The sequence below is a fragment of the Fusarium verticillioides genome, chromosome 4 (genome assembly GCF_000149555.1).
Source record: "Fusarium verticillioides 7600 chromosome 4, whole genome shotgun sequence".
In the NCBI taxonomy this organism is placed as follows: Eukaryota; Fungi; Ascomycota; class Sordariomycetes; order Hypocreales; family Nectriaceae; genus Fusarium; species Fusarium verticillioides.
In genome coordinates, this window is record NC_031678.1 from 696,726 (window position 1) to 715,729 (window position 19,004).

General features: G+C 47.4%; 5 protein-coding genes across 5 annotated transcripts; 4 read left to right on the plus strand and 1 right to left on the minus strand.

Moving 5' to 3' along the window:
* Window positions 1-778: 778 nt before the first annotated feature.
* Window positions 779-2,641, plus strand: FVEG_04555 (hypothetical protein; the record flags this gene model as incomplete). Its single annotated transcript, XM_018892347.1, has 4 exons — window positions 779-1,301; window positions 1,347-1,457; window positions 1,501-1,756; window positions 1,804-2,641. The coding sequence occupies 4 exons, from the start codon at window positions 779-781 to the stop codon at window positions 2,639-2,641; spliced, it is 1,728 nt and encodes a 575-aa protein (XP_018749028.1).
* A 1,494-nt stretch (window positions 2,642-4,135) lies between these two features.
* On the plus strand, window positions 4,136-8,043 carry FVEG_04556 (hypothetical protein; the record flags this gene model as incomplete). The annotated part of the gene is made up of 4 exons (XM_018892348.1): window positions 4,136-4,269; window positions 4,320-4,528; window positions 4,577-4,693; window positions 4,745-8,043. The coding sequence occupies 4 exons, from the start codon at window positions 4,136-4,138 to the stop codon at window positions 8,041-8,043; spliced, it is 3,759 nt and encodes a 1,252-aa protein (XP_018749029.1).
* On the minus strand, window positions 7,711-10,531 carry FVEG_04557 (hypothetical protein). The gene is made up of 3 exons (XM_018892349.1): window positions 9,332-10,531; window positions 9,111-9,241; window positions 7,711-9,058 (listed from the first exon to the last, which is right to left on the minus strand). The coding sequence occupies exons 1-3, from the start codon at window positions 9,895-9,897 to the stop codon at window positions 8,205-8,207; spliced, it is 1,551 nt and encodes a 516-aa protein (XP_018749030.1). The 5' UTR covers window positions 9,898-10,531; the 3' UTR covers window positions 7,711-8,204.
* A 4,183-nt stretch (window positions 10,532-14,714) lies between these two features.
* Window positions 14,715-16,088, plus strand: FVEG_15501 (hypothetical protein; the record flags this gene model as incomplete). The annotated part of the gene is made up of 3 exons (XM_018904630.1): window positions 14,715-14,993; window positions 15,045-15,855; window positions 15,904-16,088. The coding sequence occupies 3 exons, from the start codon at window positions 14,715-14,717 to the stop codon at window positions 16,086-16,088; spliced, it is 1,275 nt and encodes a 424-aa protein (XP_018749031.1).
* Window positions 16,089-17,462: 1,374 nt separating this feature from the next.
* Window positions 17,463-18,790, plus strand: FVEG_04558 (hypothetical protein; the record flags this gene model as incomplete). Its single annotated transcript, XM_018892350.1, has 4 exons — window positions 17,463-18,139; window positions 18,186-18,512; window positions 18,565-18,691; window positions 18,740-18,790. 4 exons carry the CDS (start codon window positions 17,463-17,465, stop codon window positions 18,788-18,790), a joined length of 1,182 nt encoding a protein of 393 aa, XP_018749032.1.
* Between the last annotated feature and the right edge of the window lie 214 nt (window positions 18,791-19,004).

A 19,004-nucleotide genomic window follows, 5' to 3' on the forward strand; every position in this document is an offset into this window, starting at 1 on the left:
ATGGCAATGGCGATGACAATACTGCAAGACGCAGTTCAGAAAACCCACTCGAATCATCCTCCAACACAACGATCGGTGCCCCGAGGGCCACCATATGGCGCGTAGGGAAGAGGTACTATTTATAAAGCGATTACAACATTTATACAGCCTTGGACCATGGATGGTTACCGGTGGTGGCGGATGGATCCTATAAAGCGAGAAAATTAGTTGCACTACTACACGAAACACGAGTTTTATTAGTTAAAAGTCTTGGGAATAACTTGGTTTCTCGTTTATTGGTTTGGCTACTTTGTGACCTCTTCATTGTTGCTGCTAGCGACTGAATCATAATCACTGAATCACTAATCACTTTGGGGGCCAAGATTAAGTGGGCATGTAGGTAACCAGGAAGCCATTCTCATTTCTTGAGACCTCCTGAGATGATTCTCAAGCTTTTGGATTAAAAAGTGGTTGCCGTTGAGGATTAGGCTCATATTCCTTGACTCCTCTCGCCTGTGTATCTTTGCCTTTAAACACCTACTCATCTTGTAGCTGAGATAATCTCAACATTATTCGGCGCAGGATGATGCCTAAATGGGTAAGTGGGATAAAGAGCATGATGGCCAGGCCAAGGAATGGTGAGTCGAGGACTGCATAGGGGCCAGGATGTTATGCGGGGGATTATGTACCTTGCGGGAGGATAACGCGCCGTCTTATTTATATAAAACTCAATCACCACATTCATTTTCAGCGGATCGAGTCCTGTATTCATCGCTTCAGTCTTTGAGTGACTTGCATGATGAAGATCCAAGTGCAGTCTCTCTCTCTTTTGCTTTTCCTCACTGACGATGTACTCGCTGCAAAGAACTACCATTGTCCTCCAATTGGCCCCGTCCTCCCTGCACCAACTGACCCAAGCTCACATCAAAATGTGAAACTTGCCATTGAAGCTATCACAGAGACTATAAAGGCCTATTCGAGCCTTCTGCACAGCACAGCTGTCTCAGTCGGTGTCACGTCAATTTACGAAGACAAAGCCTTGCTGGATTTTCATCATACGCCAGAGAATCTTGATCCTCGAGGCGTGAGCAAGATCGATGCCGACTCGGTTTATCGCATTGGTAGTATCTCTAAGACGTATACTACCCTTGCAGCGCTTAAACTAAACGGAGTGGGCATGCATGACCCGGTGACGAAATACGTCCCTGAATTAAGGAAGCTGAATAAACAGCAGAGTGAGAATAATGCAATCACGACTGTTGATTGGGATAAGGTATCGCTGCAGGCTCTGGCGTCGCACATGGGAGGCCTGCCTGCTGATTGTAAGTTTTGCGTTCAATGAGAAGTAGGATACTGATGTGTGTTAGTGGTGACGGACTTGACGAGCTTTAGGAATTGGACTGACCTCGGCCTTCCTGTTCCGCATGATGTCTTGGGATGTGCAGGTCTTGTTGGAATTCCTCCTTGTGAATCTCAAGGTGAGTAATAGCCATCAAACATGGACTTGGCTTACGTGGGTAGACTTCTGGTACAATTTTGGCAAACGACCTCCGACTTTTGCACCTTGGAGCAATCCCGTGTACTCGAACATCGCCTTCTTCGTCATCAGCCTAGTCGTAGAGAGAGTTTCGGGAGAGTCGTTCGAAGAGTTTGTGCAGAAGAATGTTCTTGATGTCGCGGGAATGAATAGCACGACTTATGCAAAGCCCGATGACTCGGTGGGAGCCATTGGACCTGACGATATCTTCTGGAATAGTTCTATCGGTATCCTTGGCCCGTAAGTCGGATCATGTCTGGGTACTAGCATCTGGCTGACTTGTACAGGGGTGGCTCGTTCTACTCATCAACAAGAGACCTCCTCGCCTTCGGATCTTCTATCCTCAAGCACGAGTTCTTGGACCTGGCAGAAACGAATAAGTGGCTCAAACCTGTGACTTTTACGAGTGGTAGGGGACAGTTTATCGGCGCACCCTGGGAAATCGTGCGATCTAATAAGCTGACCTCTGACGAACGGGTGGTCACCGCCTACACCAAAGGGGGCGATATAGGAACTTATCATTCTATCTTTGCAATGATTCCGGACTATGGTATAGTTATAAGCGTATTGGTGGGAGGACCTGAGAATGCGGGGGGTCTTCCCTATGTCTTCTTCTCAATGATCGCAAAAGCCCTTGTGCCCGCTCTTGAAGCAGCGGGTAAGGACCAAGTGAAGAAGGCATTTGCAGGGACATACACCAATGAAGACACAAACTCGACTCTCGTTCTCGATGTTGATGACGATGGCCCAGGGTTGAGCATCACAAAGTGGATAGTTCGTGGAACAGACGTCTCGACGCATTGGCTTCACTACCTCTCCGTGCTCAACCCCAACGTACCCAAGATCTCACTTTCCGGACGGCTATATCCTACAGATCTCAAAGCGGGGAACAAGACAGCGTGGAGAGCAATGTTTAGAATTGGTACGGCAAGTCAGATTGGTATGCAGGAGGGGTTGTTATTCTGGGAGGATGCGAGTTGTATGAGTTGGGCGATGGTAGATAGAGCAGCGTATGAGTTTCTGGGACTGGATGAGATGGTGTTTGAGAGTGAGGATGGAAGGGCTGGGGAGGTTGAGTTGTTGGGATTCAAGACTACTTTGAAGAGGAGTGAGAAGGAGGGATGAACATGTGTATTGTGTCTATATAAGAAGCGCCAGAGCTTAACAAATCGCTTTCGTTGTCTGCGATCGTTGCGTAGAGGATAGCCGTTGGATATATGCCGTAATCTGATTGAGAATATCAAGTGTGGTATTGTGTCAAAGACGAGGACTCGAGACGTTGATGAGAGGTATCGTGCATGGAAAGGCTACAGCGTATTGTGTGTCAAATGTCAGACGTTGAGGACGCAAGGTAGGAGACTGGAGAAGGACGGCTTCTTCTGTAAGAACAGTCAGTTGATTACCAGACAGTCAAGAGAGGGGGGAAATAACCCAAGTTCCGACCAGAATTAGATGGTGTTCTTCTGCGGAAGCAGTGCCAGAAGACGAGGATGAAGGTGGGGACATTGACTAACACGCCAACGATGGCGACTATGACCTCTACAGGGAGGGCCATATTGCGAGACTTGGTACTTGAAGGACTGTAATTATAAACCAAGGGAAAAATAGAGTAATTGAGAAGTTCAAGGGGCAGTTCTGTAACAGGAAAAGTAAACATGTCAAACGTGAAGTATGTGAAAGCCAGAGATGATATATATGCATCTCAGCTTCGCGAATTTTGGTCAAATCCCCCCTGCAGACTAATGTCGTTTCGCAATGGCTGAGCTTGGCTGATTCCTCCGCAAACTCCGATACGTACTGGCAGTGGTGGCGCATGATGTTGTGCATCTGAACAGAAAATGGATGAAAAGCGAATTATGGCCAACCCATCATGGCTCTTCCATGCTACTAGTATTCTCGGTTATTTCTCTCGCCCGAAAGCATTGTTAGTCGAAGGCTCATGTTCACTGTTGTACATTATGAAGTCACTGACCATATCATAAATCGCATCCCGAAGCCCCTGGCTGGATATTTCACCTTAGGCAAAGAAGCGATCTCGTGGAGTTAACCTGCGGAGAATTTGCAACCGAAAAGAGAGAGGAACCAAACCACATTATTATCTAGGGTTCCTTTTATGGATTCGAGCTGCATACTACGCGCCCAAAGTGCATAATGAGGCATTCTCGAGCCTCTCTCAATCACAGCCTGATTTTCACTTCACTCGTAGCAACAGCATCAACATACTACCCATTCAAGGCACTTCCAAGAACAACCTATCGGCTCCACAGATCCTGGCTCGCGTTTCTGCATGACAGATGTGACTGAGAAAACGCGAATTTTGGCTGCTAATCAGGGACCCGAGGAACTAGCCTCACTGGAGCGCTGCTGCATGATGACCTAGGCCTCCAAACCAGGCTCTGGAACAGTACGTATCAAACGCGAATTTTGGACAGAAGCTAATTAACCAGGTACTCAGGTACTTTCGGGTGCCTGTAAGCGTGGCAGTGGATTCTTTACTTGGGTTGGCATTTACCTTAGGGCCCGACGTTCCCATCCATTTCCTCAACTTCTTCCTGTACTCACCACTTAACATTTTCAAGTGGTATATATTCCAAGAAGAATTTACTCAGACTATTCAACATGCCACAGGCACCAAGAATTCCTCCCGCTTTGTGGGAAGCCGAAAGACCTCGCATAACTGAGCTGTACGTCAATCAAGACAAGACTCTCGACGACGTTATCCAGATCATGACTGAATCTGGCTTCCATGCTACGTAGGTCCGATTGATGGCAGTACCGTATATTATGTCTGATCATTAAATAGGAGAGCCCAATACATTCGCAAAGTGAATGTCAACTGGAAACTGCAAAAGAATTACACCAAAGAAAAATGGCAGCATGCGAGCGCTTTAGTCACCAAGCGTGAGGCTGAGGGAAAGACAACCCAGCTCAGCATCGATGGTAAAGTCATACCAGAGAAGAGGAGGAAGAAAGAACTGAGAAGATATCATGTTCCGCAACTCGAGGAAGATTGTGAGTGCAACATGCTTGAATACAGACATCTGCTAAATGTGTTTGAAGTCGTTCGTACTAGCGACTGTGGTGTGGTTGCTTTAACACCGCCATCATTGAGCTCGAAGATTGTTTTCATCAACAACCTCCCTTGGCTGAACTTCCGAGAAAGTTTCACTAGCCTGAGTGAGTTTGGTCTCAGCATAGCCGTCATGTATCAATACTGATGCAACGCAGTCAGGAGTCGAGCACTACCTTTGAGTCCAAACCAACAAAATGGGTCACTTGCCTTTGAAGTGACATGTCCATTACTCTCAGGCGTCGATGCCAATAGGGAAATAGCTACAGGAGGTCTGCCACTGCCAGAGCCGCCAGAACTCGTCTCCGATCTGGCCTCGAAACGCCTTGACATCACACGACAGAGACTATCTGATCTGATGCCAATTCTGGATAATTCAATGGAACTACTCCAACAGAAAGAGCCATCATGGTTACAAATTTTTAACTCGCTTGTGTTTCTTTGCTCTAATAATTTGATGGGAACCGAAGACACCTCCTACGACCTACTTTGGGTTGCTATCTCGAGTGGCTTCCTCATCAAGATGAAGCATCTTCTTAATCTAACGGGACCAACCACAGAAATATTTGCAAGAAGCCTTCTCTTTGTGGCCATCAGAGTAGGAGGAGACAGAGGAGTGGAATTCTTATGTTTTTTACTCGAGTCTGGGGTCAGCCCTGACAGCATTGATCCCTATGACAGACGCTCTGCGTTATACCAAGCAGTGAGACTGGATAACATGTCTGCGGTTCAGCTACTTCTTACCTTCGGGGTGGACGTGAATGCGAGGAGCAAAGGTACCGAATACGACACTGTCGATAGTCCTCTTAATTGTGCCCTTGGTATACCTGATGACGATGGAACAATCGCAAGGATGCTGATTAATGCTGGCGCAGACACCAACTCGGGACTCGAGAAACCTCTCATCCGGGCTGCCAGAAAGGGCAAATCGTCCTTCATAAGACACATGTTGGAGGTCGGAGCAGACCCGAAACTGTTACCAGCAGGAGGCCTTTCAGTGATGTACTACGCAATATATCGTCATGATCTGATCATGGTTGACATGTTGATGAAAGCGGGCTTCAACTTGAACCTGTCGATAGAGGAACTTGAGAATACGGATCTTAATCTCATGAGAGATGAGTTTAGTGCCCCCAACGCACGCGGAATCCTTACTCCCGTGCAGCTAGCAGTACTTCGAGGTGCTGCTGATATTGTCAAGCGACTAATAGAGGGTGGTGCACTTATGGACACGTTTATCAAGCCAGAAGTTCTCAGGGGCATAAGTTCATATATACCCTTTGAAGGAATATTGACTCCCCTTCAGATATCGATCCAACAGAGGAAGGATGAGATTACTAAAATACTACTAGATGAGGGTGCCAGCGTTGACTTTCGACATCCATCCACCTCGACAGCACTGCAGTTGGTATGCAGCATATCAAGAGAAGAAAGGGAGAGGACAGAATTGATTGAAGTACTGTTGGCAAAGGGAGCAGATGTGGATGCTCTTCCGGGAGAAGTGGCAGGGAGAACAGCAATACAGGCTGCAGCTGAATCTGGGAATTGTGACCTCCTCAAACTCCTTTTGAGTAAAGGTGGCAATCCCCTAGCCCCTGCCGCTACGAAGAATGGACTGACGGTTTTCCAAGCTGCACTAAAGTCCGGCTCATCTGAGCTTGTGACTTACGTATTTTGGGAACTAGGGAGTCACTATGGCGGTCTCGGTATCCTCGACGGAACGAATTACCTGGAGGAAGCAGTGTCAGCAGGTGACATGCAGCTTCTGAGTACAGTGATGGAGTTCTGGAGTCGCCGTGGGTTACGTTGGCCGAGTGAACATATTTTGTCGGCCCTTAGAGTCGCAGTCCGGAACGGGTTGACGTACCTCATTCAGTTTCTCGACGCTGTTTCATTCACTATTTCCGAAGAGGATGTCGGATCCATGATATGCGAATCGATTTGGAGTGGAGATAAGATAACATTTGACTGGTTGATGAAACATTTCCCCGAGTCTGAGCTCGACCGTCCTCAGCCTGGATACCCGACACCTCTCTGGCTAGCGTTGTACAAAGGCCAGTCTTACATGGTACAACGATTGGTCGACGCGGGAGTAAGCACAAATCAACCATCATTACCTCTAGGCTCCAGAGAAGGCGCTTATCTTGGCATGGTAGCTGAAATGCCACTCAAGCAGGCAATATCTCGATTTGACAGCAGGTACATAGAACTCCTTCTTGAAAAAGGAGCAGACCCAAATGCCGTGGACTTTTCAAACCAAAGAACTGCGCTTGGACTTGCTCTTGTACGAGGCGCCTCGCTCTCAACCCTTCAGTTACTTATACACTACGGTGCAGATGTCAACAAGCCTTCAAATGGGGGGACACCACTTGAGCAAGTCATAAAAGGACGTTTTTTGCCAGATGTTGCTCTAGAGAGATTCCAATTACTTCTTAGGTGTGGGGCCGACGTGAATGTTTTAACAGCTGAACAGACATTGATTCAATTGGCTGTTAGCAAGGAAGATCTGACGTTGGTCAAGCTTTTTATTGAAGCAGGAGCGGACGTTAATGCGTCAGGGACCGGGATGACTGCACTTGAGGCAGCCGTTCATGGCAACAATACATATCTAGCAAAGCAGCTTATCGAAGCTGGAGCCGATGCGAGCATTTCCTCGACTGCAACGAGTGCACTTCAGCTGGCTGTCGCCAGGAATAACATGGAGCTGGTTGAGCTTCTTATTCAAGAAGGTGCGGATATCAATGTTTTGTCACTGGATAAGACCGCACTTCAAACAGCTGCCGATGTTCAGAGTCTGGAATTGCTGAAGTATCTCATTGAACGGGGTGCTGATGTTGACGCGGTATCCCTTGACAATGTCGCGACAACTCTTCAGTACGCCGCGATGAATGGCAACATTGAGATCGTCAAGTATCTTGTCGAGCGTGGAGCCTCAGTCAATGATCAGGCTAGCCGTTTCTACGAATTGACAGCTCTCGGGCTTGCAGTTAAAAATGGCCATACTGAGGCAGCCATTTTCTTCATCGAAAGCGGAGCTTCAGTCGACAAAAGTCCCACTGCTGATGGTACAACTACACTTCTTCAGCTCTCCGCAAAATATGGGAATCACGAAATTGTGACTTATCTGGTAGAGAACGGAGCCGCAGTCAATGAAGCAGCCGCGACTGAAAGAGGGGCGACTGCTCTTCAATATGCAGCAATCACTGGTAACATCAAGATTGCTGTTTTCCTGCTCGAGAACGGGGCTCATATCGGCGCCAAGGGAGCAGGCTTTGATGGAAGAACTGCACTTCAAGGAGCGGCAGAGCATGGCCGACTTGATATGGTCTATCTGCTATTAGATAATGACGAAGAGCCCGACACGGTTGAGGAAAGGTGTCACAATGCAGCAGAATTTGCAGAGGCTGAACACCATGATGTTATTGCTAGGATATTGAGAGACTACAGAAGGCCGTAATGATCGAAAGGCAAAGCGATTATGCTATTGATCATCATATTCTAAGTTCTGTCTGCTGATTGAAGCTCTCTGCTACAAGTATCATGGGTTATCAAGGTTGCGCCTTGCTGCAAACTCGAGGTGTCATGTCTAAACTAGCTGCTTCAGGGCGACCACGCCATTTAAGCCTCCTCTTTATTCTTGTTTCTCTCGTCCATCTCGACCTGCTCAACACTAGCTGTCTCGATATCCTTCTTTTGGTGCTGAGGAAGGTTTTCGTCGTGAACACCAGCAACAGCATGCTCAAAGGCACGGCCACGCTTCTCAGGACCAAACATTGTGGTGAACATGATACCGAGGGCAATGATAGCAGTAGCAATACCCATGACAGGACCATAAGCCTCAACCTTGTCGCCGTTCTTGAGTGTGACGAATGTCTTTTCGGCGATGGCGTTGACAATCTGGGCAGATGGAGATGAGATCATGTTGCCGATCTGGTAGGTGACACCAGGGAATGAAGATCGGAAAGCAGGAGGCGATAGCTCGTTGAGATGGATGGGAATAACACCCCAGGCACCCTGAACGAAGAACTGGATGAAGAAACCAGAAGCACTCAGTCCTCTCTCGGTGGTGGGGAGAATCCAGGCTGGGATCATGAGGGCGGACATGAAAGCCGAGAAGATGATGGCACGGCGACGACCAACAAACTGGCTGAGGTAGCCAATGATTGTACCACCAACACAAGCACCAGTCTTCATGAGAATCGAGGCGCGAGAAGCAGCAGAGTTGTTGAGTTCCTTCTGCGTCAGCATGAAGGTAGTGTAGGAGTCCTGGGAAGTGTGCGAATAGTAGTTGAACCAGGTCATGAGGAAACAACAGTAAACGCACATTTTCCACTCAGCGATAAGCATCTTCTTGCAGTCTGCCCAGAAGGCACCGGGAGTGGAAGACTGCTTGCCCTTGGCGCGGGCTTCGAGGAATTGTTGGGACTCGGGGAAGAAGATACGAACGATACCGACGGCAATTGAGATACCAGCTAATTGATGTTAGTGGATATTAAATGATAGGCTTTGGCGATGATAGCTTACCAGCAATCCAGAAAACTGTCTTCCAACTCTCAGTGCTACCTCCAACGCCAAGGTTGGCGCATGCAGCCAAGACGTAGCCGAAAGAGTAGCCCTGTTGCAAAATACCAGACATCAAGCCTCGAGCGTTGGAGCTAGAGCGATATTAGCACGGAAATAAAAACATTCTCCAAAACTTGGCAAACTTGGCATGATGAAGTTCAATTGGGGTAGGGTTGACTTACGGGCACGACTCGAGAGCCATGGCGATAGCATTGCCGTAGACTCCGCCCATGAAGAGGCCAAAGAGACTTCGCACGGCGAGGAACTGCTGGAAGGTTGAGCTGTAGATGGTGGCGATCTGAAGAACACCGAGGATGATCATGTTGAAGACCATGGGCCACTTGCGACCCCATTTGTCACCAGCGAGACCGAACATGGCGGCACCGACAGATCGGAGGAGAAGAGTGAGGGTGATGGCAGTGGTGATGGAGGTCTTGCTGGTGTCATAGTAGGCCGCCAGCTTCTTGGTCTGGATTGACAAAGCGTGGAAGTCGAAAGCATCAGCAGTCCAGGCGCAGAATCCAACAAGGAAGAAGACCCAATCCTTGCCAGAAAGCTGAGCCATGAGACTGATGGGGTTCTTGATGGGATCTGGGTCCCGCCACTCAGTGGTCTCTTCACCATTCTCGTTGGTGATCACGACGCGCTGCTTCCAGATGAAGAGATCACTGAGAGCTTGCTTAGCCGTGGGAATGACACCCTTGACCACGGGGCCAGCGGGCTCGCCTGCAGATGGTTGCTGTACCATTGTAAAGATGCTTATACAGGTCTTTTAGGGAGAAAAGAGTTGGGAGGGATGATGGTTGGGGAGAATTGAGTTTACGAGGAGAAGAGGGGGCATTTATATCCTTTTTTGCGCAACGCCAGCCACGGCCGCAGATCACAGCAACAAGCTTAATGTGTTATCTCCGATTACAGCATCACTAGCCAGTCCCCATATCATGCAGTGTAATGGTAACATCCAATACAGGCCAACATGTCGCACCAACACAAAGCCCTAGAGTTACAGCAGACGTGGGGATGGGTCTCGAAGTTGGGGTACTCGTCTAGCGGATCATGCCCGTGAACAGAAAGTGAGGTGACCACCCTAGCCTTGTTCTGTTCCCCGCAGAGCGAAGGAAGTATGGGGATGGAGAAGGGGTTGTCATTTGTTGAGCCGGGTGAGAACGGAGGGAGGAAGGATTTTGGTCTGTTGACTGGGATCAAGGTTGAGAGTTTGTTGTCTGTGTGTGTATGCGGGGGAGAACAGGATGGCAACGGATCCGCAAGTTTATACGAATGTACGGGTTTAGACAACACAATGTGATAATAATACTACGTAGTCAATCATTTTTGCAGCGTTGTCTTGTTTTTTGGTATCTCCTTATGACATATCCCCCTCTCGCCATATTCTATGACGCTGTATCACTCCATCACCCACCAAAAGAGGGCTGGAAGCCATGAAACACAATTGGTCACATGGGATTAATCACCAAGATGACAACCCCGTTCGCATACATAACAAAAGGTGGACACCTCCAAAAATGTGCGGAGAGGCCGAGCCAGACTTATTCGGCAATACGGCACCGCTGTGCTTCTCAGTGTAACTGCCGATCACCCCGGAATTTACGCTTATACCACTTTAACGTTAGGGTTTGGCATAACATTTTAAGGCTCCCTGTTAAGCTTACCTTGCACTGTGAAATATGGGGCCTATCACACCCACTGGCTCTGCGGGGAGAGACAACTAACACCTAAAACTAGCAAGGGCAGAACGTAGGCAGAACTTTTCTTCGCAGTCCCCGCTTACGCTGTAACTCACTACAGAGAAAACAGAAGCAAGTGGAGGCAGAATTGGGGGAGATACATGCCGAGTCCCCATCTCGATAAGTGACCTTGGCGTTGGAGGTGAAAAGGTATTGGCGTTTTTCTTGGTCACATCTAGGGTCGAGGTCAGTGAACTTGGAGGTGTAACGATGACCCATGACGGGCGGTTGTTGGTTTAATCCCTCGTTGGTCCATGCTTACATGCATCATCTGTGTGAGTGAGTCAGGATTGTTCTGGAAGTTGATCGCCGTGGCACTTCTGTAACATCGTCCCTCTTTCGCCAGTCACTTTTGCAGTCCGACTGTTTTTCTTGGTTGGCGATCATTTCGACGGGATGACCTCACTAACAAGTGCGTCTTGGCTGACTCGGGAAATAATCGCCTTGGCGCCGAGACGGTTTCTAAATGAGGAAATCCGTCGCATTGAAGCCGATTTTTTTATCACCCACAAACAACGGCTCACCTATTGAAGTTATCGCTGCAGACCAGCCAAGCTATGGTGAATCCTCACCAAAGACTCATAGAGATAAGAGACAACACAGAATGTCAAAGCTCTACGGGTCAAGTCCACTGAGTCAATCTTCCCTCCGTCTTTTCCCCAAAGTGAACAAGGATTCCCTCCTCGGTTGGAGATTGAATCGCGGGGCTAGGCTGCATCTGCTTCTTTAGTCACAACCTCCGATCAGCATTAACCCAACAAAGTAATTGGCTAGAAAAGTCGACGCACTCTCCATCGCACTGCTTGGTTCTCGACCCCCAAAGTCCCGACGTTCTAGTGGTCGCTCGTACGATATCTCCAACCTCCACCTGGAGGGGAACGATACGATATACCTCTCGTCTAGCTAGGGAGTTTCGAATGCCCGAGGTCAAAGCAAACATTGACTTTCCACTGATATCCGGGGTATCTGGGTGCTTGTTGCACTTGTTCGACAGTGAGAGGCTAGGGTCTGTGTCAGAGACAGCGCATAGGAAATGTCGGGAGCGCAAATGTAACTGAGTTACCAAGTGCTACAGTTCCAGACTCCGACGATGCATCGAGACTGGGGACACGAACGAAAATCCCCTATCATCCCAAGCGCCCGCACCTCTAGCGTTTTCGAGAACATTTCCCAATTGTAACTCATACATACATAGCTCTTCTCCACGCGTTGGCAACCCTTCTTTCTCCAAATTGTGGCAAACCTTACCCCTGCCAATACGTGGAATGCTTCCGCTTATACCTTGATAAGCATGTATGCTTTTTATTCGGATCATTTCGGGATGTGGGATGATGGTATCATGATAGTGAAAAACTGTTATCATGAAAAAAGGCAATGAGCTGTTTGATGCTCTGTTTTTGAGTAATCTTCCCCACAAAGAAGCTCAGATGTTTCCGTGGGTCCGAGATCTGAAATCTCAACCCCATAATCTGAATCTTTCTCCAGGTGTTAACCATGTCTGTCATACCACAGTTGCAGTGTCCCCAGAGTACGGGGCCTCAGATCACCTGATTTGAAATGTACAGCTGAGATGAATCCTTCGTTCATCTTGTGTTATGGGGCTGTGATCAGATGTTAGCTGTGCATTGGGGACGCTTTGACTCCAACTTTGCAAACGCGCGGAACTACGCTTCCATGGCAAAGGTAGTCTGATACTGGGGTCACAGAGTTGTGATTCGACGGTGATGTGATTTGGGGTAAATGGTTCCAGATTATCGTTGAGGCATTATGGATTAGTCTCTGATATGTGAGCTAGGTATGTCATCCCAGTGGCTTGAAGTTTATGCTCGAGCCTTCCGTTAGTAACGGAGACTAGTCATCCCTTCCTTGTAATACTTTCTGGACCAAAAGCAGGGTTAGATGCATAGCAAGGTCGGTTGCGCAAGATCGAAAACACCCCAGCTATCTCCACTGGCATTCAGACGACAAGTCTAGAAGTCCATGCCCCGAGACATCCGAAGCTTCTAGACTAAGCTATCTCTGAATGCACTACACGTGGTGTTATTGTAAGCGTTTCACTGGTTCCAAGCCACTGAATTATGTATGGTTGAGCTACCACTGCGGCTTCGTGATACCTGTCTGGTAAACAGACGGCGCGGGCGCCGAATTACATACTTGGCCCCCCAGCTGTCCCACCGTCCTGAGAAGGGCGAAAACGGACGGTAAATAAACGGCTCGTCGTTATCTCTTTGACTGTTTCCTACGAGTCAACCCGAGGAGAAACACGCCAAGTATTAAAGGTGTCTGTAACTCAGCAGTGGTGCTTGGTTGACAAATAAACAAGCTCTCTAAGCTGGTAACCCTTGCGTAGCGACTTGAGTATCAAGGCATGATAAGCAAGGTTTGCCACTATGTGAGAGATTACTTGATATGAAAGTGGCAGATCAATATGTGTATATCGAAGCCTGGATGCTGAGGGAGGAGAGCACGGCTCCATTTATCTTAAGAGGCATAACAGTCTGCGATGGTTCATAGCTCGAGGGATAGGCCCATGTGGCAGACATGATTTAAGTCTTTAAAGTCCTCTTGTCTGTCTACCTCTGGTATCTCCTTGGATTTCTCAGGTCGGTTCCTTGTGCTAAAGCTGAGAGTCTAGGTTAAGCTATCTGATGAGAATACTTGCTCGAAATCACTGAACTCGCGAATAAGAAGCTCACCAGCACATGGATCAATGTTATTAAGCTACTGGAAGTGGAATGAATAATTGTTAAATGATAAAAAGGCGTCTTTACCAGAATGTTACCTCCTCGAGCGCTACCTCAGGTTATCATCTTTACATATTCCTAGATGATGTTTTCTCAATGGCGTCACATTTTACCATTCGACAAGACAAGACAAGTTACAGCTTACGGAGTCGCCATGGCCACAGATGCTGAGAGACAAGCTATTTCCTAGGGTGCTTTTGAGTTATAACGGAATCTCACTAGTCACTGTGCGTTTCTTGTCAGACTTCTCTGACAGGTAAGAAGATGACTGGCAGAACCAACAATGGAACTCGTGATTTTCCACGTGAGTCCCTCTAGACGTGAACAAAGCTAAAAATAATATGGATCCTTATCAATACACGAACACACTGTATCTCTTGTATGTAAAAACTGTGCCAACCAGAGGTCATAGTAAATTATCCTACCCTACTGCCCTCTGCGAGCAAGAAAACTTCTGAGGTAAAACCAGAGGGCCTGAAATGCCTAATCTAAAGCCTATTGAATATCTACTGAGTTCACCCAAGTATTATTATCACCTAGATAAAGATCTAATGCTTTCTCTCCTCCCATTGAGTCCTGACTCCTTAGCTTCGTGGCTTAGCCGGCCTTACGATACCCTCCGAGTCACAGTTGAACATTATATGAAAGACTCTACTGAATACTTCGGTCTTGAATCGGAAATTTATGAAGTACCGTCCTAGCGTCCTAATAAAAGGCCACCGTCATTAGTTGTGATCTCCACCGACGCGCGTCTGACTGGCTGCTTCGTTTCCTTTGAACGCTAGCAATATTCTGATTGGTTGGGATTTGAATTTAGACATCCTTCGAAACAGGTGTAGATCCTTCGCGTTGTAGGATTATACGAAAATCGGCATTTTCCAAATCCGTCATTGGCCGCAGCGTTAGAAATGTCAGTAATTACTAAGAATTAAAGTTTGATCAGCTTGAGCAGGCACGTTGGTCATGTAATTACTACCGAGAAGGAGCGAAACTTATGGGGCTCTTAAATATGATACAAGTTGAGATCATCCCTGGAATGTTCTACCGTGACTTGTAGAGCAATCAATATCTTCAATATGCTCAGTCTACTCGTGAAAGCGACGACATGCATCGCTTTGCTATTATGTCTGACTTGGTATGGCCAGACTCATTTCTATCGTGACCCCGGGAGTGTCTTCTTCGATAAAGCACGAGCATACGAGACGCGTTACTCCGAACATCGCAAAGCCGAAGTCGAGATGCTAATAGACTCGTACCCGGACCTGAAAAGGCCGGCTCTGGGCAAAGCACGAGATGAAAACAAACTTCTTTGTGTAGCACTGAGCTCTGTGAAGCGTGAGACACAATACCTCCCTGTAGGTGCTACCCAAGATGGATGATCATGCTCAAGCTCATTGGGATAACAGATGACAATAGGGAGTATGGTGCACGGCCTTTCGAAGGAAGAACGAGATGACCTCCATATATCCATCCTAATAGCGGAAACCGATCCAAGACGCCATCCTGGCTGGAACCACCAGTGGCTAAACCATGCAGCCGACGACATTTTTACCTACGATGTGAACGATACACAAACGAAACATCTGAATGACCTCGAACAAAACGGACGATATCAAGAGAAAGGTGTCTTCGATTATACTTACGCCCTCGAACGATGTTACGCCACTGGCGCATTATACGTTGGCATGTTTGAGGATGATATCATTCTAGCTGAGGGATGGTTTACGAAAATTCTACAAGGACTATCAGAGATATCTGACTCTGGCAACTGGCTCTTCATGCGTCTTTTCAACCAGGAGAGATCAACAGGGTGGTCGAGTCGCAAGATTGGCGGAAACAACGAATTCTTGATCATCCTAGGCATTGATATAGGAATCGCGGCATCCGTGTGGCTCGTGCGTCGACAATGGCGAGGTTCACGCAGGTATCTCGAAATGGAGACACTCGCGGTAACAGCCTTTATACTGGTACCAGGACTGATAGTACTGATGTATCAGTCAGGAAAAGCATCATTATTTCCTCCGCAACCTGGAGTTTTCAAAGAGCCTTTCGGATGCTGCTCACAGGCAATGATTTTACCGCGAGCTCAGGTCCCTTTGGTAATAGATAGCCTGAAGGAGAGGAGGGAAGGGCAGATAGACTTGATGCTCGATGAAATTGCTTCGAGCAATGGTCTTGATAGATATGCTTTATATCCAGTTCTGGCACAGCATATTGGTGAGTTTTGCAGACATTGTTGAGGACTATCGACTAACAAGTTTCAAGGGGTTGATTCCGCAAGGAAGACAGCAAAAGAAGAAGCCCAAGCAATCTGGAGCATGGCCTTTGAAAACCACAATCCCAGAACTCTCAAGAAGGAGCACAACAAGATCCTTGGAAATTACGCATTGTGGCGTGAGAAGGTTGAGCAAGATAGTATCGACTCTATGTATCTCCTTGACTTATCATAATCTATAACAGATAATAAACTTGATCCTCTCCGCTACTTCCAGCTTGATTGTAATATCGACCTTCACTTATCTACAATTAGCAACTCTTAGGTAATGGCAAACGGGATATACTTTCAAAGCTATATGGCATAAGGACTTAGGGTATTGGCAGTGAAATAGCAGTTGTTACGTTTTCAACATGGCTTCACCCCCGGAGCATTTATAGACTCGGCGAGTATAGCTGCTAAGAATGAGGCTACTGTTATGCCTATGCTGAATTATCCGCCGGCTATTTTAAATTATACCGGTAGGGCGGATGAAACATCCAGCATAGACAATAGGTAGTGATCCATAAGAGGCAAAGACATATCTTGGAAAAGTGAGTTTCATAAAATCAAAGACCAAGTTCCGGCTGATCGGCTCATGCGCCAAGAATGTCACTTCGATCAATGACTCCCAAAGAAGTAATTCCTTCATACTCCTTCGTCTATAAGTGTATAGTTTATGCCAGATTAATCTTTTAAAGTTTGGCCTTGAGGGACGGAAAAATTACCATGTTACAAGCTAGCCTGTCAAAACGAGATACGACGATCTCGATCATTCCCTCTATCAACAGTAGTACAAGTCTTTGCTTAAGATGGCAGAATCCACTTTGTCTTGGAGAGGCTTCTGGTTTCCTGTTAGAGACCCTTGGCCGTTGTCAAAGTGGATAAACTCCACAACTGTTGGATCGTGGAGTTGAGGCTAAAATGAGGGTTATTCAGCATCCCACCTACCCACTTCATCGTGGTCAAGATGGGATGAATGGTGGAGTTTGGGATGTTGGCGATATAAGAGAGTGGATTGTATCATTCATGTAATGAATGAGGCTCTTCACCGTTCTCGACCGCCAGGGTTCCGGCATCAGACATATTCAAGGCTTGTTGATATCATCAGAAAGGGTCTCAGGAGCAGAAACAAAGGGCCTTAAAGTGCTTGAATAAGAGGCGTGATATTGAACTGATGATATTCGTATTTGCCTAATCTAGACTAACAGTAAATTCTCGCCGAATATTTCCTCTTGCTGTCCTTGACTTGATAGATCTTATCAATCTGATCAAGGCATCGACCCCCACGACTGTCACAGGCTAGATCCGAGAAGGCATAGCAGTGCCTACTATTCATTAACCTCAGGGCATATGAAACTCCACTAGCAAACTCAAGGACATGCCATAACCGAAGTCTTGTCCGCGGGTGTCATGGGCCAGGTATTTCCATTTATCCAGGCGCGTTTCCCCTATCTGCTGGCTCTGATGTTCTGGCTCTTCTTCCACTCATTATCTTGCTCTTTATTCTCTTAGCCTAGGTGCTACAGTCATTCTTTACTTTGACCTCCGGTAGGTAAATCCATTCATTATGCGTACCTCAACTATCATTGTCTCTCTGGCGGCTGCCGTCTTGGCCTATGAGCCCTGGCTCAACGAGCCTGACACTGGTCTAAACACTTACCTCGCTAGCACCAACTGGACCGAGGGCAGCCGTCCTCTCCTCAAAGATATCCGCAGCGTTCCTGATTTTGATTTTGCTGCCCGGCAAGTCTTGACTGATCAGCAGTACGCTTTCTATCGTACTGCTGCTGCGGGAGAGTGGGCTTACCGCAACAACCTCAAGGTCTGGGAGAAGGCCAGACTCCGACCTCACCAGCTCGCCAGCGTGAAAGGCCTTAACGAGACTCTTGGCTTTACTATCCTAGGCCATAACTTTAGCGCTCCCATCTTCATCTCACCTGCCGCTCGTGCTGGCTATGGTGACTCTGACCGCGGTGAACTCAACTTTGTTGACGCAGCTGCTGATGAAGATATTCTCTATGTTGCTGCTCTCTATGCCACCAAAACCATTGAAGAGATTGGTGCCCAGCGCAAGAAGCGTGGCAACACCATCTTCCAGCAGATTTACTCCAATGCCAACCTCTCTGTTACTTGGGATGCTATGAAGCGTGCGGAGGACCAAGGCGTCAAAGCATTTGTCTGGACTATTGATGCCCCTGCTACATCTACTCGTCACCGTGCTGCTCGCTATGACACCACCAACGCGTATGTTCAGTATCCTTCAACACCAAAATCAACTAATAAACTTCAGTAATGGAGCCACTTCTGTGTTGAGCTGGGATCTTTTCAACGAGATCAAGTCTCACACCAAGCTTCCCATCATTCTCAAGGGTATCACAACCACTGAAGGCGCTCTCCGTGCTGTTGAGGCTGGTGCTGATGGTATCTGGCTCTCAAATCACGGTGGTCGTCAAGTCGACTACTCTCCCTCTCCACTTGAGATTGCATATGAGCTTCGACGCAACGCCCCTGAGATCTTCAAAAAGACTGAGGTCATCGCTGACAGCGGTATCCGTTACGGAAGTGACGTTATCAAGCTGCTGGCTCTCGGAGTTAAGGCTGTTGGTCTTGGTCGTCCGTAAGTTCCCTTCTTGTTAATCACTTAAGTACTTCTGCTGATATTTCTCAAGCTTCATTTACTCCAACGTCTATGGTGTTGAGGGCCCCAAGAAGCTTATTCAGATCCTCAAGACTGAGATTCTTGCGGATGCTGCTCAGATTGGTATCACTGATCTTCACAACATTCCCTCCAAGGTGGTAAGTCTAGTAAATTTTTATGAAGATTATCAGGCTAATAAATGCAAGCTCAACACTCGTGCCCTCGAGCGCGATGTCTATCTCATGGACGAGAACTAAGGTGTCCTGTCGCCCCAAGAGATGCATTAATGATATTTTATGTATATACCTTTTCAGTAGATAAGTATTCGGAATTGAAAATTACTCTTATTGAGGTAGTCGTAGTTCTACGTTGTTAGTCGAAAATTGCTAGCCCAGTTGATTGGTCAGGATGCCGAGCTGCATGGTGGTTTGCTGACTCTCATGCGCTACAACTCTAGACTTTCACTTCTTT

Bases quoted from the DNA above. Each gene is read 5' to 3' on its own strand.
- FVEG_04557 (XM_018892349.1), bottom strand. From the start codon at position 9,897: ATGGTACAGCAACCATCTGCAGGCGAGCCCGCTGGCCCCGTGGTCAAG. The intron at 9,242-9,331 runs GTAAGTCAACCC...ATATCGCTCTAG, and splicing joins ATGGCTCTCGAGTCGTGCCC to CTCCAACGCTCGAGGCTTGA. The intron at 9,059-9,110 runs GTAAGCTATCAT...AACATCAATTAG, and splicing joins GACAGTTTTCTGGATTGCTG to CTGGTATCTCAATTGCCGTC.